Genomic DNA, 23,742 nt, shown 5'->3' with positions numbered 1-23,742 from the left:
CGAGATTGTGCCAATCCTTATTGGAAGGTAAAATTCCCGGGAAGCAAGTATGAGGCAAAAGGAGTGAGTCAAAGAATGAGAAGCAAGTGCAAGGTGTTATGTTGCTGTACTAACCACTGTTTTCCTTCAGGCACGTTGTAGTGGGAAACTGCCTTGGAACAGGTCATCTGAAAAAAGACTTGAGAAATAATTTACCTCTTGGCTCCAATCTGTCTACTGTTTACTTCTGATCAGAGTTCATCCTCCAGAGGGTTAACTCCCTCACACTTCTGGGTTTTATCCCTGGCTCTTTATTCAACCAATAGGGAAGCCAGATTCCATGTACTGACTGTGCTTCATTCAAGTTTGGAAATGGTGAGAGGAGCCAGAGACTCTGGGTTTTTAGCTGGTTGGTTCCTGTAGAATCATTTACCAATACAGTGGCTGAAGATGAGCAGACAAGTGAGTGTCAGGAGACATTTGTGGGTATTTGGTGAGGCATGTAAGATATGCCCACTAAAAGACATAAAACCAAATTAAAAATAAAAATAAAACATTGACACATTCACGATTTAATGGTAAAAAAGAGGCTTAAATGTATATGCAATTTGATACTGTTTTTTATAACTCTACGCATGCTTATGTGGAGAGAAAGAAGAGAATATTAAAAAGTCATACAACAAAACTTAATATGCAATTATCTTTAGAAGATAGATTCAAAACTGAACGTTGGGAGTTTTATTTCAGTGGGATTTTTCTGTGATTTTCAAGTATTCTGTGTTGAACATAAATCACTTTTGCTATAAAAATAAAGTATAGTTGTGAGGAGAGACTCATCTGTAGAGTAATTTAATGTGTAATGTTACTTATAATAATAACAAAATGGAATGTACAACATGGATGGAACTGGAGGACATTATGTTAAGTGAAGTAAGCCTGCCACAGAAAGACAAACTTCACATGTTTTCATTTATTTATGGGAGCTAAATATTGAAAAAATTGAATGGATAGAGATAAGGAGTAGAATGACGGTTACCAGAGCCTGGGAAGGGAAGTGTGTTGGGAGGGAAGTGGGGATAGTTAATAAGTATATAACATAGTTAGATAGAATGAATAAGATCTAGTATTTGATAGCACAACAGGGTGACTACAATCAACAATAATCTATTGTGAATTTAAAAATAACTAAAAGGGTATAATTGGAATGTTAGCAACACAAAGAAATGATAAATGCTTGAGGTGATATATATTTTAAAAAGAAAACAGACATGGTAGCCACAATAATAAAGATGAAAACCTACTGATTCAATAAAAACATTTAGGGTGAAGAGGAGCAAGTTGGCATAATAGCATTATCCGGCACTCATCCCCCCTGCAGAATCATTAATTTAAACAACTATCCACATGTGAAAATGCCTTCACAAAAGCTGAAGACACCAGGTGAGAGCACCTGGATACAGCAAAGAAAAAAGAAAAGGTGCATTGAAGAGGGTAGGAAGGCAGTTTTGTATTGTCACCCTTTCCTCAACCCCATAAAACACAGCATGGAGAGAAAGACCCTCCATGTGGGGGAAGGAGAGGAAAGTGAGTATTCAACTTTACCTCAGAGACTAAAACCAGGCCCACCCCAGTAAAACCCAGTGCCAGGTAGATCCCCATAGCCCTAAACTCCAGGCCAATACCTATGGACTGAACCTCTGTGCTCACCTCATGCTAGGCTAGGTCCTGTAGCCTCAGGCTCCAGGTCTTTGTGGTGGATTCAGTCTCCAGACCATCCCACTGCTAGGTCAACCTCAAAGGCTTCATGTTTCAGCTTGTCCTTAGGTCTTGACTGGCTCCAGTGGACCCATATCTAGGCTGCCACCATCAGCAGACCAACTCTAGGCTGTCCCAGGTTCCAGGTTTCAGCCTTGTCCCAGCAGCAGGCCAATCCTAGTCATCCTAGTCATGAGGCCAACACACGTGGACTCCAACTTGCTGGAAGCTTCTGTGGATACAGCCTCCAGGCCCACCCACTACTGGGACAGCCCCTGTCGGCCCAGCTTTCAAGCTCATCTGAGGACCAGGTCAGCCCCCCTTGCCTCAAGGACTAGACGTGTACCCATGGATATAGCTTTTTGGATTGCCTAGTGCCAGGCTGGTTCTGTGGCAGGGTCCAGGCCAATTCCAGAGTCCAGGCCTGTCACGGTAGGACCTATTGTTAGATCCAGGGTCCAGGCTTGTCACAATAGGACCTATTGTTAGAGTGGCAGTCACCACATACACTCCACCAGCTGCCAGGCCTACCTATCTGCCGACCCAGGCACCAGACCAGCCTGCCCGAGGACTTCAGAAGCAAGCCCACCCAAGGACCAGGCCAAGTAGCCTGCTCAGAATCTGTGGACAGGCTGACTAGTGAAGGGCTTTCCCAGAAAAAGCTAGTCTGCAAGTCTCTACTTGTTCAAATGTGTAAGCACCAAATAAGGCAATTAAGAAACATGAAAAATGAAAGAGACATAACAGTACCAAAAGAACACAATAGTCTCCCAGTAACAGACTCCGAAGAAATACAGATATACAAACTGCCTGACAAAGAATTCACAATAATGGTTTTAAGGAAGGTCAGCAAACTCCAAGAAAATACAAAGAAACAATACAGTGAAATTAGGAAAAAAATAAATGACTAAAGGTAGCAATTTAGCAGAGATATTAAAATAGTTAAAAAATGAAACAAATACTAGAGCTAAAGCATACAATGAATGAAATAAAAAATTGTAGTAGACAGCATCGACAACAGAATTGACCAGGCAGAAGAAAGAATATGTGGACTCAAAGACAGATTATTAAAAAATATATAGTGAGTAGGAAAAAAATGAAAAGAAGTAAAGAGTGTTTGCAGAATTTATAGAACGGCATGAAAAGGGCAAATATTTGAATCATGGGAGTTCAAGAAGAAGAAGCAAAAGAGACAGTAGAAAGCTTATTTTGAAAAATAGCAGAAACTTTTCAAGTCTGTGGAGTAAAAGAGTAAAGGTTTTGTAATGCACTTAAAGTTAAGTTGTTGTCGACTTAAAACAGCCTGTTATAACTATAAGATTTGTTTTTGTAAGCCTTATGGTAACCACAAAGCAAAAATGTATGGTAGATACACAAAAGATAAAGAGTAAGAAATCTGCACAGACCACTTGGAAAAAGTCTTCTGAACACAAAGGAAAACAGCAAGGGAGGAGGAAGGCAACAAAGAGCCTACAAAACAACCCAAAAACAATCAAAAAATTTAACAAAATGGTAGTAGTGAGATCATACCTATTAACAATTACCCTGAATGTATTCTCCAATAAAAAGACATAGATTAACTGAATGGATAGAAACATAGGCCCAACTGTATGCTGCCTAGAAAAGATTCACTTCATCTGTAAGGACATACTGAGACTGAAAGTGAAGGGATGGAAAAAAATATTACATGCAAACGAAACCAAAAGAGAGCAGGAATAGCCACATTTATACCAGATAAAACAGACAAGTCAAAAACTACAAACTGAGACATACAAGATTATTACATAATGACAAAGGGGTTAGATCATCAAGAGACTGTAACTATTATAAACGTATGTGCACCCAACGTAGAAACACCTAAAGTAAGTATTAATAGAACTTAAGATAAAAAGCCTGGAATATAATAATAGAAGGAGACCGAAATGCCACACTTTCAGCAATGGAAAGATCATACATATATATAATCACTAAAAACATTGAACTTAAACTACCAATAGACCAAATGGACCTGACAAATACAGAGCGTTCCATCTAACAACAGCAAAATACACATTCTTCTCAAGTGCACATGAAACATTCTCCAGGGTAGATTATATATCAGGCCACAATACAAGTCTTAAATTAAGGAAGATTGAAATTGTATCAAGTGTCTTTCAACCACAATGGTATAAAACTAGAAATGAGTGAAGGAGAAGTTGTGACAAATTTTCAAAGATGTGGAAATTTAACAACATGTTCCTGAACAACCAATGGGTCAATGAAGAAATTAAAAGGGAAATTAAAACAATTGAGATAAACAAAAATTTAAACACAACATACCATGAGTAGTTCTAAGAGAAAAGCTTATGATAATAACTGCCTATATCATAAAAAAGACAGAATTCGAATAAACAACCTAACATTATACCTCAAGGAGTTAGCAAAACAAGGTTAGCAGATAAAAGGGAATAACAAAGATTAGAGCAGAAATAAATGAAATAGACTAGAAAAATCTTAGAAAAGATTAACAAGATAAAGAGTTGGTTTTTTTGAAAAGATAAATAAAGTTGACAAAATTTATAAACCTTTAGCTGAACTGAGAAAAAAAGACTCAAAGAATTAAAATCAGAAATGAAAAAGAAGACATTAAACTGATACTACAGAGATGCAAAGAATAATAAGAAACTACTTTAAAAATTTTATGCCAACAAATTGGATAACCTAGAAGAAATGAGTAAATTTCTAGATGCATACAACTTACCAAGAGTGAATCATAAAGAAATAGAAAATCATAGCAGATCAATATGAAGTAAGGAGATTGAATCCCTAGTAAAAAGTCTCTCATCAAAGAAAAGCCCAAGACCTTATGGCTTCACTGTTGAATTTTACCAAACATTTAAAGAATAACTAATACCATCTTTTTTCTCAAATTCTTCCAAAATGTTGAAGAAGAGAAAACACCTTTGAACTCATTTTGTAAGGCCAGCATTATCCCGACACCAAAGCCAGACAAGGGCATTATGAGAAAAGAAAATTATAGGCCAATATCCCTGAACATAGATGCAAAAATTCTTTAAAAAAATGCTAGCAAAACTAAGTCAACAGTACACTAAAAGGATCATTCACTATGATCAAGTGGAATTTATTTTAGGGACTCAAGGATGTTTCAACACATGCAAACCTACACTACAGCATTAACAGAATGATGGAAAACCAGTAGCATTTCTATACACAAATAGCAAATTATCTGAAAAAGAAATAAAAAAAAAACTCACTTGCAATAGGCACAAAATGTAAAACACTTAAGAATAAATTTAAGGAGGTAAAAAAGCTAAGGAGATTTACATTAAAAAGTATAAAACACTGATGAAAAATTGAGGGAAATTCTAATAAATAGATATCCCATGTTTATGGATCAGAAAAATTAATATTGTTAAAATGTTCATACTACTCAAAGCAATCTACAGTTTCAATGTACTCCTTATCAAAATACCAATGGCATTCTCCACATAAATAGAAAAAAAAATCCTAACATTTATATGAAACCACAAAAGTCTCCAATTAACACAGCAATCTTGAGCAAAAAGAACAAAGCTAGAGGTATCACATTACCTGATTTTAAACATCCTACAAAACCATCATAACCAAAACTACATAGCTCTGGCATAAAAATAGTCAGATAGATTAGTGGAGCAAAATAAAGAGCCCAGAAATTAGTACATGCATTTGCAATCAACTAATTTTTAACAAACATACAAAGAACAAACAATGGAGGAAGGGCAGTCTTTTAAATAAATGGTATTTGGAAAAATGGATACTCACATGTAGAGGAATGAAATTAGATCCTTATCTCACACCAAAACAAAAATCAACTGAAAATGCATTAAGACTTCAGTGTAAGACCCCCAAACTATGAAACTACTAGAAGAAAGGAGGAAGGCTGACATTGGTCTGGCTAACAATTTTTTAGATATGACCTCAGAAGCACAGAAAACAAAAACAAAACTAAACAATTGAGATTACGTTAAACTAGAAAAGTTTCTGCATGGCAAAGCAAACAATCATAGAGTGAAGAAAGAACCTACAGAAGGGGAAACAAATATTTGCAACCTAAACATTTGATAAGTGGTTAATATCCAAAATATAAGGGATTGAAACAACTCAATAAGTAGATAATTTATTATAAGAAAGAAACGTAAGAAGTAATTATAATAATCAATTATAAAATTATAGGAAATAATTATAAGAAGAAAATAAATAACCCAATTTAAATTAAAGTGGTAGTAATTAAAAATTACTTATTAATTAAAAATGGACAAAAGGTGTGAACAAACATTTCTCAAAAGAAGACATACGAATGACCAACATGTATATTAAATCGTGCTCAACATCACCAACATAGAAATGCAAATCAAAACCATAATGAGATATCACCTCACTCTTGTTAGAATGGCTATTATCAAAAAGACCAAACAGCGTTGGCAAGGATGTAGACTAAATGGAACTCTTCTTTGCACAGTGTTGGTGTAAATGTAAATTAGTATAGCCGTTATATAAGATATAATGGAGGTTCTTCAAAAAATTAGAAATAGAAGTACCATATGATCCAGCAGTCCCTATGCCGTGCATATATTCAAAGGAAATGAAATCACTATGTCAAATGTATTTGTGATATGTGACATCAGAAGAGGAGTTTAATTAGAGTGTTCACAGAAACTTATGTGATAAAGAGATTATTGAGCTAAACTTTGTAGGAGACAAAATAGTTCTCTAGGTAAAGAGGAAGCTGGACTGGTACAAATGTGCCTGGACTGAAGGATTATTAATGTTGTGACCAGAATGGGAAGGAAATACAATGAATGAGAAAACAAAAATACCTACCATTAAATATCATCAGGGGCTATAACTATAATAGAAAAGAAATTACAAATGCATGCCTGATTTGTACACACACACACACACACACTCTCTCTCTCTCTCTCTGTTAATAAATTTGAAAGTCTGTATATATTTCATGAATTTCTAGGCTAATACAGTGTTCACACTTGATTCAAGAATTCAAAAAGGGGTAAAAATATGAATAGATTAATAACCGCAAAAGAAATTGAAAGGGATTTTTAAAGCTCCTAAAAGAGATAACAGTCCCAAACAATTTCATGGACAAATTCATTGTCATTAAAGGATAAATATTTAAACTGCTCTAAATTAGAAATATTTTAAAATGTACTATATGAAAGACACCTAATACTTCAGGTGAAACCTAACAAAAACAGCAAAACAAATGATAATCTCACTTATGATGCTGCAGCAAAAAAAAAATTTCTTAAAGATGTAAATTACATTCAGTTATATTTTAAAAGAATACATTTATTTAAAGAACAATCCACTACAATGAAGCAGGTCATATTCTGGGAATATAAGAAAGGTTAAATATCATGGAATTTATTAATATAATTAATTTTCTTGCAAGGATGAAAAATAATATTATTTATTTGATCCCTAAATCGTATTCCATTTCACTCTCTTCTCATTCTCTTAGCCTTCCAGGAATATCTCTTACACCATTTGTTTCAAAGATATAGAATTTGCTCTTTTCACCGCAGGCTTATACAATATATCATTCAGTCTCTTTCTTGTCACTTATTCACTTCAGGATATAATATTTTCTTCTCTCCTTTTGCGTTCCACAAGTTATATTTTAGTATAAAAGTAAAACAGATATTGATATCAGGAGGCAATTAGTAGTTTCTGCCACAGCACTTGTGATGTGCTATGTAATGCCAAAATGAAGAAGACACAAAGGGAGAATGGGCCTTTGTAACCTGAGTGGCTAAATATGTGATAGGAAAGAGAAGACTTTACAGGGGATGCTTTAACTGGAGCTTTGGCCGAGCACAGTGGCCACATCTGCAATGCCAGTGCTTCCAGACTTTGTTGAGGCAGGAACATCGCTTGAGGCCAGGAGTTCAAGACCAGCCTGGGCAACATAGCAAGATTTCCATCTCTACAAATACATAAATAAATAAATAAAAATTAGCTGGGTGTGGTGGCACCTGCCTGTAAATCCAAGCTACTCCAGAGGATGTGGAGTGAGAATTGCTTGATCTCAGGAGTTCAAGGCTACAGTGAACTATATGGCTGGGAGACAGAGCAAGACTCTGACTGTAAAACAAACAAACAAAAAAGGGAGGACGTTTACTGGGAAAAGCATTAGTGGATCAGGGAAGCATGTGCTTGGGCACCTAGGCAGGAAACAGCACAACCATTTAGATTTAGCAGCAAATCACTGAAGTGTGGCAATGAACGGGAATGAAGAGGAAAAGAGTAAAGTGTTTTAGTTAAGGGGCATGGTAAATACAAAATCCTATGTAGGTTAGAGTAGGAATGAGCAGAAAAGGAGCTATTGATGCTGGAGAATGGTGACCCAGGATGGCTTGAGTGGCATTCGCAGCTGGTGGGTAAAGGGCTGTCTCTTCTGCAAGAGATTTTCGTTAGATTGAGGTCAAGTGTATGGAAATCGAGGGAATGCCCACCAGTTATTTTCATTTTCTTGTTAAACCTTGTAAAGTACTGGTTACCCTTTACATTTTAAAAGACATTGGCATCTTGCAGTGACTTGGAGTTGAGAGCTGTGAGTATCCATGATCATATCTGGTTATGAGATTGCTAGACAATAGACCATTTAAAATACCATACTTTCCTTTTTCTAATGACAATGCTTTAATGAGAAAATCAGTTCTCATGTATATTAGCTGTCTGATGAATCACTATGCAAATGTGCCTACTATTTAAAATACCGAATATATTTGATTCATTAAAAAATGATAAGCAGCAGATATTCATTTTAATAGTTCCAAGAGCAGTGCAATACACAATCTCTCTTTTAAAGGTAGAAAACATGATGCCAATGTTGTGTCTTCCTCTTCCCAGTAATTTTTGAACTTTGCTACCCTGAGGAGGAAGATAAGGCTCATTTTTTTTCATGGGGACAGCACTGTAATACTAGTGTAGGTAATCCAGCCATTTGAAGCTGGCAATTAAATTATCCTTGAATAAATCTCTTAACACTAATCAACCCTGGATAGACACAAAATCAAACAGTTTAATGCTTGAGGGGTAAACATGAGTATTTGTATCTAACTATAGCACTTTAGTTGTGTTCGTACTTTATCTAGAATGAGTTCTCAGCGACTCCTATCTCTTTCCTCTGTCACTTATCTGCAGGCTTTACTTATATTGAAAAAGCATCAGCAATAGGTAAGCTATGTAAAGAGGCCTAAAGCCATATATGTACCACCTTGTGCCCCATGAATTGAGAAGGATTAACCTAAGTAAGAACACATTGCATATATGATAAGGATTTTTGCAAAAAGGAGCTGATAATCTGCTAATTCATTTTTAGGAACTACTATATAATTCATGTGGCTTTTGTGTATTGTTAATTGAATTACCAGGTAAGGAATATCTATATATCAGATACACGCAGACGCCAGGGAGGGGGTAAAAATGAGTTTTTCACTTCTTATTCCAAGACTACCAGTTATATTTGAATTATGAATAGCAGATAAAATTCATTTTCCAAAAAGCTTAAAATAAATATAGCTGGAAATATAAAACCACAGAGATCTCAGTCTGGAGATAAACTGGGCAGCGATGTCAAGCATATGGAGAACAAATCATCTGGTATTTCTTTGAGATGGTAATATTTTCCAGTAACAAAATAGCTACAGTATACAGCATTGACTAAGGGCATGGTTGTTTTATGGTGGTAATGAATCATTCAAGCTAAGGAGAATTCAGGTATGTAAGTCACATCTGCTGTTACTTGGACTTCATCAACCTAGCTCAGATGCTTCCTGCTTTCCTGGAAAGGCCTCTTTGGCCAGGGATAGTTTTTGCTTCTTTTCACTTGTCCCTGGGTAGACAATCACATAACAAGTAGTGGGAGAAGTATCCACCTACCAGTGTGATTTGGGGAAGGGAAGCTTAGAAATTCCCCTCTTCCATTGCAAAATAAAGATATGAATTTCTCTCTCATCCAATTGCTGAGGCTGAAGTTCAATCACTAGACTTCATGCTGTGGCTTGGGCTCTGCTTATGAGTTAAAAGGAAATCTTTAAGGAGAAGTCATCAGTCACGTAAACACTGTTGCGCAAATGCTCATTCAATTATATCCCCAAATTAAATGTTAATAGGAGGAAAGAATAGAAAGAAATGGAGGATTTAGGCAGGCTGGGACAAAGGGGACTTTATAAAAAAAGGAAGATAGGATAAAGCAACCACAATAATAATGTCTGTTTATTATTCACCAGGCATTGTTCCAGTTTCTTTATACATTTTATCTCATTTAATCCTTAATGAACCCTGACTATAAGCAATTCCTTATATCCATATTATATATGATGCAACCAGAGCTCATAAAAGTTAAGTAACATGCCTAAATTTAGTCAATAAATGAGTGGTGGAATTGAAATATGAACTAGCATTTACCACTCCTGGATATGGACACTGAACCACTGTGCTGCCTGGAAACTTTGACGAGGTCCATCTCTGTTGGGATCTGCCATACTTCTCAACCATCCTTTCTATATTGTCACCAGAAGCTCTGCCCAGGTCACCAAGAACAGCAACAAGGACATTACTTCCAGTTGCAGTTTTATCCTTAGCTATGTGTGTGCTCTTGAGCACATCACTCCACTTCTTTTGTCCCATTTCTTCAACTATAAAAATCACAGAGTGGGATGTGATTAGAAGTTCTCCTTTTTGAGGGTCAAAACCCTCCAATCATGTACCGTCTCTCCTCACCTAAATGAACCATCAGATAAAATTTTGCCTACTATTTCACATTCTTGTTGACTTCCTAAAATTTGGGTCAGCCTAGGCATCTCATTACATAAAATGTGAAATAATAGAAAAGTGTGAATTTTATGAGATTAAGGGATGCTGAGTGTCTATATTTTTGTAAGATAGTATTTGTAAACTATTTTTATCAAGGAGAGTATTAATTATTTATCATTGAGGGATACTTATAAGTGGGTAAAAACCAGTGTTATGTAATGCTCAGTCTTCTCCAATAATTATTCTTTTGTAATAATGATGGTTAGTAGTAACAATAATAGTAATAATTAAGGCTATCTTACTGAACATTTTAAACACTGCGCTAAATGATTTGCATGTATCATCTTATCTAATCTTTGCAAAATTTGTATTATAGAAGTACTGTTATCATCACCATTTTGCTCAGAGAAGCAAATAGGGGGTTCAGAGAAGATAGAAATATACAGACATATTTTCTTAAAACTAAGTCTCTTCAGTTCTATTACAGTTTAGTTTTTATAATTATGTTTCTAAATAAGCATATCATAGAATTAAAATTCATTGCCGTCAAGTGAAAAGGATATTATACATCACTTGGAATTATGTTTAACTTTAGTTATCAGCAAATTCAACTTAGAGCAGCTTAACCAAATAGATATAAAATAAGCCTAGTACTCCTAAATGTACCATAAAAACTTCATAGGAATGACAAATGCTATATTTAAGGGAAAAATAATCTGCAAAATTAAATCAAATGTTTCCTCTACACCCAAAGTTTTTCATTTGGAGGCTTATCATTTCTGGCTAAATTCTTTTAACTATTCTTTCACGAGATAGTAATTAATCATTTTGAGATTGTCCTTACTACTTTATTGGTGCTAAAATGACCTTTCTTTTTTAAGATGATGGCAACGATAATTTCATTTTTTAATGTATGTATGTCCTTACTTGGCAACATGGTTTGGTGACTTTTTGATCTCTTTCTCTGTCACATTTAAAATTCTGAGAACTTGTATAATTCTATGAGAATTTCTAAGATTTAAAATGTAGCAGAGTTGAGTTTGAATGGTAATATCTGTGGTAAGAGTTTATACAATTTTCCTCTAAGTCTGACTCAGGTCATTCCACTGGAATAGTGGATTCTATAGTAATATCAACTGCTTAACCCTCTTAATCAGACTTGGAGCTTGCTTTGTCTCATAAATGAGAGAGTGAACTTAGAAAAATGTTTAAATGCCCTTGTACCTTGGCAAGTTTCAAACTTAGAATATCTATTGGCACGGTTTTCTGAAAAACAACCAAATTATAACAGGGAGTTAGAAATACATAAGTGTTTTAGTTTAGGACAAAGTTGACCACTTTATCACTACCCATAAGATTGTCAACACAAAATGTGTCTATATCTATGCGTATGAAATATGTAAACAAAAAGCAATTATTTGGGTAGTTTAGTAGCTCCTTCTGTCTCACCTTTCTTGTTGAATTAATCTGAAAAATGCACTAGATTTCAGTATAGATATAAACAATCTATTTTAATTACCATCAAATAAATCAAACGGGATTACTCTCTTGAATAAAAACTAAATAAAAAGATAATGAGTAACCCCCAGATATTTATCAAACTTTTAAAACCAAACATTTGCCTACATATCATACCAACCATCTTAATTATGACACGATATAATTTAATCAGCTATGTGGTCCCAAATATCCAGGTGTTAAAAATGTGTAGACCCTAATGACTTCTAACTGGTTGTGTCTATTAATATATTTAAACAAAAATAGAATATTTCAGTTTTCTGAAAATACATTAGAATTTTAAACCATGGAAGAGAGAACCACTACATTTATTATTTCCTTTTCTTCTTTATTTTCTTCTGCTCAGTTTTAATTTTTTAACAGGAGACCACATAAAATAGGTGGAACCTTTTAACCCTTAAAATCCTTCCTTGTGAACTGTTGTATCATTAAGGGTATTGAGCATTTCTTCTAGGTAATGACTATCTTTTTTTCTTTTTTAATGAACCCATGTGGGTGGATGCTCATTAGGATATGACAAAGGGAGTTGAAAATAAAAAGGTAAAATCTTAGCCTGTGGACATTCACAAGCCAGAATCTGTTGGAAATTAATGTCCCTAGGAGCGGCCTTCAATCCATGATGAAAGAAAGTTGGTGAATAAATATTCCAGCTTCTTTACCCCTATAAAGGAAATCACCCAGATATGTGTTCTCTGGGTTCATATAATACTTACTTAATGGACACACATATCATTAACTTATCTTGGAGTGTGACAGGCACATTTTCTGGGGAAAAACATCAATTTCCCTATTTCAGTATTTCTTTTAACAAAGTTTGAAATCATATCTTAACACAGAATGTTCCGAAGTTCTGTGATTAACATGCAAAGCTGTTAATCTCCTCGGGGTCCCCAGTAAGACGGAGCCCCAGTTGCACAAAATGCTAACTTATTTACTTTCACTCTCCTTCCTAGATAATTATTTTTCTTCAAATGCTTATACTAGAAATGATCTACTTAAATAACAGAACATTGAAAAACTGTACGGAAAAGTTTGTGGCTTTGCTTTTAAAAGGGATTATCATATGGTCTTGTCTTGGTTTTCTTCCCTTCGTCCTCTTACTTTGGCCACTTCCTTGCTGTTGCTTTCTAGGAGTTACTTTTGGGTCAGTTTCTGGGGAAAACACACCTAAAACAGTTTACGTAGGCTCTGAGTTAGTTACTTTTTCAAAGGAAATCTTATGATCATCTCAGTACAGAAAACACATAAAAACAGAGCAGTTGTAATTGATAGGGTGAGAGATTTGGGTAGAGCTGGAAGAGATGTCTACTCAGCCTTTCTTTCCATCTTTCCCATCCCCAGACATCTCAGTAGGAGAAAGACAGTTTTGGAAACAGTTTGAGAACCTCTGGACTAAATGTTTTCTGTCACTTAAAAGAGTATTTCAGTCTCTCACTGATTTCCTCTACCAAATATCATATGCTAATATAGCAGACATTTAGCGTACATAACAGTGGTACATTTATTTACTCTTTTCATGAATATATTTTTTCCAAGAATCCGTGTCTGTTGTGACCAATACAATTTCCCAAAAGCAGCTATAACTTGTGCCTACTCCATACACTACCTATTCCATAACTGGTTGAATTACACATGAAAGAGAATCAACTCAGTTAACCTTGATACCTTGAATTAAGAGATTGTATAAATCCTAGATGAAGTCAATTCTGTCTGAACTTTTTTTTTCTAGGCTGTGACTTTTCATATAATATACTTATTTAATGGACACACATAACAGTAACTTATCTTGGAGTGTGACAGGCAAAGTTTCCGGGAAAAAAAAATCAATTTCCCTATTTCAATATTTCTTTTAACAAGGTTTGAAATCATATATCTTAACACAGAATGTTCCCAAGTTCTGTGATTAACATGAAAAGCTGTTTCTTAACAGCTCCCTCTCACTTTTAAAATGACATTGAGAGCTTAGAGGCACTTGTTCTTAATTTTTAAACCTACCGATTTCATTGTGCCTGACACAAAGCAGAACATCTTTGCCGTAATTACTATAAAACAGTTATTTTTCACAAAGTTGTAATTTTCCTAAAATTAACTGAACTGCCTCAATTATGTAAATTGAATTCCGAGACTTTAATGAGTGTATTTGCAGGAGCACAATAGACTTTTATAGAGAAATATCAGGAAAAAAAAATCTCCAAATAATTTTCGCCTCATTTTTCATGAGACCAGGAAAAATACTTCCACTGTTAGTGAACACATCCTCTTGTGGACAGCTGGTTGGTTGGATCCTTTGTCCACCTTGTGCAATAAAGGAAATCGACTCAAAGCATCTAAGACTAGAATCCCACAGTTTTGAGAAGCTCAAAGAGAGTTATGGGCCCCAGATGACCTCCCTGCGACCTTTAGGCAAGGTTAGGCTGCATCTTCACATTGTGTTTCCCCTCAACAGAATATCCTCTTTCTCCTCTCCACAAACAGATGCTCCTCAACTCATGATGGAATTATGTCTTGATTTTCACTGTAAGTTGAAAATATCATTTTAGTCATTTAATACAACTAACCTACTGAACTTTATAGCTTAGCCTAGCCTGCCTTAACTCAGAACACTTACTTTAGCCCACAGTTGGGCAAAATTATCTAACACAAATTTAATACCGTACTGAAAGTGAAAAACAGAATGGTTGCATGGGCATTCAAAATAAGGTTTCTACTGAATTGCTTATATAGCTTTCACACCATTGTCAAGTCAAAAAATTGTAAGTAAAACCATTGCAAGTCTGTACTTTGCTCTGTTTATCTATTGCTGTGTAAGAAACTATGCTCAAAAATTTAGAGTTTTAAAGAATAATTTATTATTTGTCATGGTTCTGTGGTTGGACGGACTAAGCTGAGTGACTCTTGCTTATGATCTCTCATGGAATATGGTCAGAGAAGAGCTGGGGCTGGAATCATCTTTACAGCTTGTCCGAGCTGGACATCCAAGATGGCCTTTTCACCCACATATCGAACGCCTTGGTGATTCTCCTCATAGCCTCTGTCTCCAGCAAAGTAGCTTGGACTTTTTCCCGGCACACTGGAGCTCCAAGGGGAAGAAAGGAGAAACTCCCAGTTCTTTCAAAAAATAGGCCCAGAACTGGCAAAGCACCACAGCCACCATATGCAGTTGTTCAAAGCACTTGCTTGCCAGCCTGGATTCAAGGGAAGGGGCATGGACACCCCCTCCCTCACTGAGGGAGGAAGGTCAAAGAATTTGAAGCCCTCTTTAATCTGACACACCCCTCACTGAGCTGTTTGTTCTCTAGGTTTTTCTTATTGCTTGCTTTGTTTCTTTTGCTTATTCTTTCTTCCTCTTTGCTGGAAGATAAACTTAAGTTGGCTTATTTCACTGCTTGCAATTTTATATTAGGTTGGTGCAAAAGTGTGCACCAATTTGTACACCAACCGATATATTTCAAACTCTCAGAGAAATTTTTCATTTGGTTGCCTTCTGTAGAGGTGGTTACACACATCTCTTTTCTGAGCATACCCACTTTTCATTGCTTGGCCTCTCCTCCATGAGAAAAGCTACTGCCTCATCTTCCTGCTTCACTATTGCCCTGGGCTCTGCTTCTCTAGTCTCCAATACAACAACGTTTCTCCTTTCCTTTAGGTGTGGTTACAGTTTCAGAAAGCTATGCCTTTCACTCTAGTATCCATGGTTTTAAAATTATACTACACTAAAGAGATGTATGCCTATTCAATAATATTAATAACAGCACCAATTAACATTTATTGAGGGCTTATATGTATCATAAGAGTTATAACAATTCACATGTATATCTCATTTAAATCTTTAAAACCACCCTGTGAGGTAAATATTATTAGCTCCATTTTCAGATGAGGAAAACAAGGAATGGAGAACTCAAGGATTAGCATCTTTAAGTGTATTGACAAATTATTTGTGTTCTCACTAGGTATGTGTGAAAGCTTTTGTTGTCCCACATTCTTCACAAAATTGGTATTGGGCTGATCAGTATTTGCCAATCTTGAGAGTATGAAATTGCATATTATTGTGTCTTTATTTTCTATTTTTCCAAGTGCTGATGAGGTTACATGTCTTTTCATACAATTGATTGGCCGTGCTTGATTTCTCATCTAGAAAATGGCTGTTTATGTCTTTGCCCCTTTTCCTATTAAAGTTGTTTTCTTATTGATTAATTGGAGTTCTTTATATATTCTTGATACTAATCCTTTTTTAAAAATGTAGTTATTATATATGTTGCAGATATTTTCTTTCAAAGTGTGACTTTTCTTTCCACTCTCTTTTTGGTGTTTTCTGATGAACAGATTCTTAGAATACATTTCTAATTGATTCCTAGGTAATTTTTGTGTTTTTTTCTTGCTGTTAAATTTAGTGTTTCTTTATTTGTAGGTTGTCTACTTGTTTTTGTTTCACAGATATGTGGAAATTCAATTGAATTTTAACTTTTAATCTTATGCCAAGAAATCTTCCTAGTCTCTGTGTACACATATGCATTCACACACGCATTCACACACATTGAAGATGCTTGATATATTTGTGTGAATATTTCACCTGGGAATAATGGAGATTTGCTTATTTTAAAATCTTTACATCTTTTTTTTATCCATTTCCCCTAATTGCATTACATGGCACACAGGAAGGGCACATAAGAGAGGTGATAGTGAATATTCTTGTATTTTCACAATACAAGATAATGTTTTATTACATTTCATCATGTTGCTTTCTACAGAATCAATTTTAAGTTCCTTAATGGTTTTTCTTTGTATGAATGGATTTTTTAGTTTTATTTAATGATTTTTCTACACATGTATTGAGAACATTACATGATTTTTCTCCCTAAATTTTCTATTGTGGTAAAGCATGTGAAAATATTTCCAGCATTGTATCCACCTTACGTTTCTGGAATAAAATTAAGTTGGTCATGATGCTTTACTTTTTAATTTACATTGCTCAGTTTGGCTTGTTAATATTTTCATATTTATTGCATCTACATTTATGAGTGAGATTGACTAAATTTTTCATTTCTTCTAATGTATTATTGAGTTTGGTGTCAAGACTATATGTAGTTTATAAAATGATTCAAGCATTGTTAATTTTATTTTCTGGAAGAGTTTATGTAAAATTAGAATCATCCTTGAATATTTGGTAGAACTATCATGTAAAAATCTCTGAGCCTGGAGTTTCCTTTGTGAAAAGATTTTTTTATAGGAAACTAAATTTCTTTAATATATATGGGACTATTTAAATATTTGATTTATTCTTGAATCAATTTTAGTATGTAGTATTTTTTTCTAAGAATTTACCATTTTGTATATGTTTTCAGGGTTTTTGCATAAAGTTGTATGTAATATAATTTAATCTCAATATCTGCTGTATGTATAGTTAGGTTCCCTGTTAATTTTCACTGTTGCTTAGTTTTCTTTTAGTCTTAATTAGTCTTGACAGTTTGGTTTTTCTCTATTATGTATGGTTTTTTAAATTTAAATTATTTCTGGTTTTATTACTTTTTCTACTTCATTCTTTGGAGATTTCTTAACTTTTTAATATGGAAATTTCACTCATGAATGTTTAACTTTTTCTCTTCTCTAGAATAATTATTGAAGGTCATACATTTCCGTTTAACTTTGTTGTACTAGTGGCATCTTAGAATTTTTGATATGAGCCATTTTTTTATTCAGTTCAAATTTAATTACTAAATTAAAAAGAATTGAGTTACTTATACTTTAAAAAGTAAAACTGTATAATTTTTCAATGATTTATTATCCCTTTTATTGTAAAATAACAATGATTTAAAAAGTCATATTAAAAAATATGTAACTTAATAAAATAAAAGGCCAACACACTTTAAATCACCAACCGGATCAAGAAATGGCACTCTGTCAGTCACCCTAGAACTCCCTTCATGTGCCCTTCCTCTTCCCCAAATGACCATTACGTTTTTAGTAGTTATTTCCTTGTATTTCTTTATAGTTCAAACAACCCAGTTTGCAATACTAGACCACAATCTTCCCCATTTTATTAATTTTACAGCTTCCTCATCCTTCCATTTCTTTTTGTTACATTTTGTCTGTTTTAAAACCATGACCCATTTATCACAGTTAGAATTTTAGAATTTTCTCAATAAATATTCTTTTTTTTTTTTTTTTTTCCCTGGAGACAGACTCTTGCTCTGTTGCCAGCCTGGAGTGTATTGGTGCAATCTCGGCTCACTGCAGCCTCCGCCTCCTGGGTTCCAGCAATTCCCCTGCTTCAGCCTCCCAAGTAGCTGGGACTACAGGTGCCGGCCACTACATCCAGCTAATTTTTGTACTTTTAGTAGAGATGTGGTTTCACCATGTTGGCCAGGATGGTCTCAACCTCTTGACCTCATGATCCGCCCACCTTGGACTCCCAAAGTGTTGGGATTACTGCTTTTTAAATAAGATAAGCTGCAAAATGTTACAAGTTTCCCCCTTCTTGGCTGTTAGTTGGTATAATTGCCAGTAGATACATTTTAAAATTCTTCTGTATAAAAAAGTTACATCAATAATAAATGAGAAAAAAAGGTCTGTGACTTTTAACTCCTAACAATTTCAGAGAGTGAAGGACATGTGAAATGTCTCTCAGATGACTTTAGATCTCCTAGACAGGTCTTGTTGATTTCACCCTTGGAAAAATGCTTTCTTTCTTCCATTAAAAAGCTGTCACTGAACAGACTCTTCCTCTAGAAACTGCAAAAGCTACACATGGCAAAAAGTCTTGTGTTCTTTGACTTGGTAAAGTTAAAGAATAAGAAGCCATATTCTTTTCTTTCCATATCAGAAGAGAACTTTAAGATAATGATCTCCCCTTTAATATCTCACATATTTATTAAAAGAAAACCCAGTAGATCTTTGACTATGTATAAACTTTATAAACCATATACATTTACTAGCAAAACAGATAGATGGTATTAGCAGCCCAGGGTATCAACCTAACCCTGTTGTGAGGGCATAACATATTCCTTCTAATGCTGCTTGTATCTGGTGAAAATTTTTGGTAATTCTGCAGTAGTTAATTGAAATTGTAAGAAAACAAGAGTTCAGAGAATCTTTTAATTACCTGGTTCAGTCTCTTCAATTTAGGCAATTAAAATGGCACCTTCAATTTTGGGGCTTCATTTTTCTTTTTACTTTTCTCTAATATTTTGGAAAAAACTATAAATGAATAGAAAAATATTATGCAGATGAGAAACAAAATCATTCTGGTTAAAGTTCTTCATAGAACAATTTAGAAATTGGAAATCAGGCAATAAATATTTCAGTAATGGTAGAAAATCTGTTTTTTAGTGATGTCTGATGAGACCCTGGAACTTTTAATTTTTCTTAGTTCTGGGTTCTTCCATGAATTAGTCACTATCCTTCAGGTTGAAAAATATTTAGGAATAGAACTTAGGAATAGACATATATATTTTGATACTGTTCTTAAACTTTCCAGGAAAACAAGTAAGCTGGAATATGATTATGATTTCTGCTTTCCTCTATGATTCATATTTTACTCTTTTTACAGTTTTACTCTTTAGGACATTGAATCTTTAGAAGAAACTCAATCAATAGCATCTACAGTGGATTAATGAGGAGCACAGACTTTTGCTTATCCTACTGTTGAAAGATGGTGTTTCTCTTTCCCTTGAATCTAAGTTCACCTTGGAGATTTGCTTGATTATAAAATGCTGCAGAGGAATATTCTGGAACTTCTAAGACTGGTTCTTAAGGACTCTTACAGCCTCCATCTGGGTCTTTTGGAACACTTGGCTCTTGAAACCCAGCCATAATACTGTAAGGAAGCCCAACCAGCCCCAGGGAGTGGACCCTGGCCAACAGCTCCACATGAACTCCCAGCCGACAACTCCCACCAACTTGACAGCCATGTAAGTGAGCCATCTTGGAAATGTATTCTCCAGACCAGCTGGGCTGCTGATGCCTCATGGGATTGAGATGAGCCTACCCTGCTAAACTCTGCCCAAAGTATAAAGTTGTGAGACAAAAACATGATTGTTTTTATTTTAAGCCACCAAATTCTGGGTGATTTGTTATATAGCAATAGGTTACAAAACAGTGTGCATATCCTGGCCTGATTTCTGAGTAAATATAAAAATAAAATAAGTAAGTCAGAGCAATAGAAACCCAAAATATTATTGTGATTGTCAGTAGTAGTTAAGTGGAGGTTTGTCTCAGTTTGAGAGCCGGTGTTAGTTTGCTGAGACCATTGTGTTCTAAGAATTTGGTACTGTAGTATTTAGGGACAAGACCTCCTTATGAAAACTGGAGAGGCATATTAAAGGCAGTGCCCACTCATAATGAGTAGCAGTTATGAGCAGCTGTTGAGTTCAGACAAGATTTGTTCTGAAGCCTGGCTCTGCAACTTCATAGGAATGTGTACTTGATCCAGTAATTTAACCTCTCTAAGCTTCAGTTTCCTTGTCTATAAAATGGGGATAATAATGGTACCTAATTTATTGGATCTAACACATAGTTAGGACTCAAAAGAGTGTTTCTATTATTTGCTACTATAGGATGCTAGTAAAGATATTGTGCTTAAAATATTAAGCATGTAGAATTCTGAAAGGAAAATTGAGAGTAAAATACCATAGACCTAGCCTGGTTATTATTATTTATTGGATTCTTGTGAGGATACTTTCAGTATGAAAGGTTGTGATCAGAATATAGTCAAGGCTGTCTTTCAGGAGATATGAGTGTGGTGAGGAAATGATGGATTTGTATAGATACTAGTCTGCTCTTGCCTTGCTATAAAGAAATACCTGAGTCTAGGTAATTTATAAGGAAAAGAGGTTTAATTGGCTAATGGTTCCGCAGGCTGTACAGGAAGCATTATGGCTTATAGGTAGGCCTTAGGAAATGTTCAATCATGGTAGAAGACTAAGGGGAAGCAGGCACATCTTACTTGGCCCAATCAGGAGGAGGAGAAGAGTTGCGGGAGGTGCTACACATTTTCAGACAATCAGATCTCATGAGAATTCTATCATGAGAAGAGCACCCAGAGGGAAATTTGCCCCCAAGATCTAATGACCTACTACCAGGCCCCATCTCCAACACTGGGGATTACAATTTGACATGAGATTTAGGATGGAACACAGATCTAAACCATATAATTCTGCCCCAGTGCCTCAAAATTCTCACGCCCTTCTCACAATTGCAAAATTCAATCATGCCTTCCCAATAGTCCCCAAAAGACTTAACTTATTCCAGCATTAACTCAAAAGTCCACAGTCCAAAGTCCTGTCTGAGACAAGACTAGTGCCTCCTGCCTATAAGCCTATAAAATAAAAAACAAGTTAGTTACTCCCAAGATAAAATAAGGGTACAGGTGCTGGGTAAATATTTCCATTTCAAAAGACAGCAATCAGCCAAAAGAAAGGGATTACAGGCCCCATGCAAGTCTAAAACCCAGCAAGGTAGTCATTAAACCTTAAAGCTCCAAAAATAATTTCCTTTGACCTCATGGTCCTACATCCAGGGCACAGTGATGCAATGGGTGGGCTCCAAGGCCTTGGGCAGCTCCATCCCTGTGGTTCTGCAGGGCTTGGTCTCCAAGGCTGCTTTCAAATGCTGGCATTGAGTGCTTGTGACTTTTTGCAGGCACATGGTGCAAACTGTTGGTGGATCTACTGTTCTGGAGTCTGGAGGACAGTGACCCTCTTCTCAAAGCTCCACTAGGGAGTGTCCCAGTGGGGACAATCTGTGGGGGTTCAAACCCCACGTTTCTCCTCTGTATTGCCCTAGTAGAGTTTATCTGTGAGGGCTCCACTCCTGCAGCAGGTTTGTGCCTAGATATCTAGGCTTTTTCATACGTTCTCTGAAATCTAGGCAAAGACTCCCAAGCCTCAGTCCTTGCACTCTGCGCACTCTCAGGCTTAATACCAAGTGGAAGCCACCAAGACCTATGGCTTGCACCCTCTAAAGCAGCAGACTGAGCTGTATCTGGGACGCTTTTAGCCACTGCTGGAGCTGGAACAGCTAGGATGCAGGGAGCAGTGTTCTGACTGAGGTGCAGGACAGTGGGACCCTGAGCCTTGCCCAGGAAACCATTCTTTCCTCCTAGGCCCCAAGGCCTGTGATTGGAGGGGCTGTCTCAAAGGTCTCTGACATACCTTCAAGGCATTTTTCCCATTGTCTTAGCTATTAGCAGTTGCCTTCCATTCAGTTATGCAAACTTCTGCAGCCTGCTTGAATGCCTCCCCAAGAATGGGTTTTTCTTTTTACCACATTGCTGGACTGCACATTTTTCTGTTCCCCTTTTAAATATAAGTTCCAGTTTCAGATTATTTCTTTCCTCACACATATAAAGTAGGTTATCAGAAACAGCCAGGATAGCTAAATTTTTTTTTTTTTTTGAGACTGAGTCTCGCTGTGTTGCCCAGGCTGGAGTGCAGTGGTGCCATCTTGGGTCACTGCAAGCTCTGCCTCCCTGGTTCACCCCATTCTTCTGACTCAGCCTTCCGAGTAGCTGGGACTAGAGGTGCCCACCACCACACCTGGCTAATTTGTTTGTATTTTTAGTAGAGACAGGATTTCACTGTGTTAGCCAGGATGGTCTCGATCTCCCGACCTTGTGATCTACCCACCTCGGCCTCCCAAAGTGCTGGAATTACAGGCATGAGACACTGTGCCCGGCCCAGTCAGGCTAAATCTTGAATGCTTTGCTGCTTAGATATTTATTTTGCTAGATACTCTAAGTCATCATTCTCGAGTTCAAAGTTCTATAGACCTTTATAGCAGGGGCACTGTGCTGCCAGTTGCTTTGCTAAGGAACAAAAGTGACCTTTGCTCCAGTTTCCAATAAGTTTCTCATTTCCATATGAGACCTCCTCTATCTGGACTTCATTGTTCATATCACTATCATCATTTTGGTCACGATAATTTAAGAAGTCTCTGGGAAGTTCCAAATTTTCCTTCATCTTTCTCTCTTCTGAGCCACCACACATTTCCAACCTTTGCCCACTACCAAGTTCCAAAGTCACTTCCACATTTTCAGGTATCTTTATAGCAATGTCCTACTTCTTGGTACCAGTTTTCTGTATTATTTCGTTATTGCATTGCTATAAATAAATACCTCAGACTAGGTAGTTTATAAAGAAAAGAGGTTCAATTGGCTCATGGATCTGCAGGATATACAGGAAGCATGATGGCTTCTAGGAAGGCCTCAGGAAATTTTCAATCATGGTGGAAGGTGAAGGGGAAGCAGGAACATCTTACATGGCCAGAGCAGGAGAAAGAAGGGAGGAGGGAGGTGCTATACACTTTTCAACAGCCAGATCTCATGGGAACTCTATCATGAGAATAGCATCCAGAGGGAAATATACCCCCATGATCGAGTCACCTTCTACCAGGCCCCACTTTCAACATTGAGGATTACAATTTGACATGAGATTTAAGTGAGGGCACAGGTCCAAACCATATCAGGTATGCATCTCCATGCAAACAAAAGTAGTATAATAAATATATGTTTAATTCTCCCAGACCACCAGACTTATGAGGAACATTAAGATATTTTAATACATTGGATTATCAAAAATCAGAAATGCAATTAAGGAAGCGTGTGATATAAGGTTTATTGAGATACAATTGTGTATGTGTGTGTGTGTGTGTGTGTGTGCACATTGCTTGGGGAGCCTT

The 23,742-nt window shown here is 36.0% G+C and overlaps 1 protein-coding gene across 1 annotated transcript in view; it reads left to right on the top strand.

Annotated features, from left to right (window-relative positions):
* LOC105471577 (succinyl-CoA:3-ketoacid coenzyme A transferase 1, mitochondrial-like) overlaps positions 1-20,072 on the top strand; it is a 148,841-nt gene extending 128,769 nt beyond the window's left edge. Inside the window, exon 3 of the mRNA XM_011724127.3 lies at positions 19,616-20,072. Within this exon, the coding sequence (XP_011722429.2) occupies positions 19,616-19,644 (29 nt within the window). The 3' untranslated portion in view covers positions 19,645-20,072. The remainder of the gene's footprint in view (positions 1-19,615) is intronic.
* The last annotated feature ends 3,670 nt before the right edge of the window (positions 20,073-23,742 follow it).

Source organism: Macaca nemestrina, chromosome 12, assembly GCF_043159975.1.
Source record: "Macaca nemestrina isolate mMacNem1 chromosome 12, mMacNem.hap1, whole genome shotgun sequence".
NCBI lineage: Eukaryota > Metazoa > Chordata > Mammalia > Primates > Cercopithecidae > Macaca > Macaca nemestrina.
This window is presented reverse-complemented; position numbering and strand designations above follow the sequence as displayed.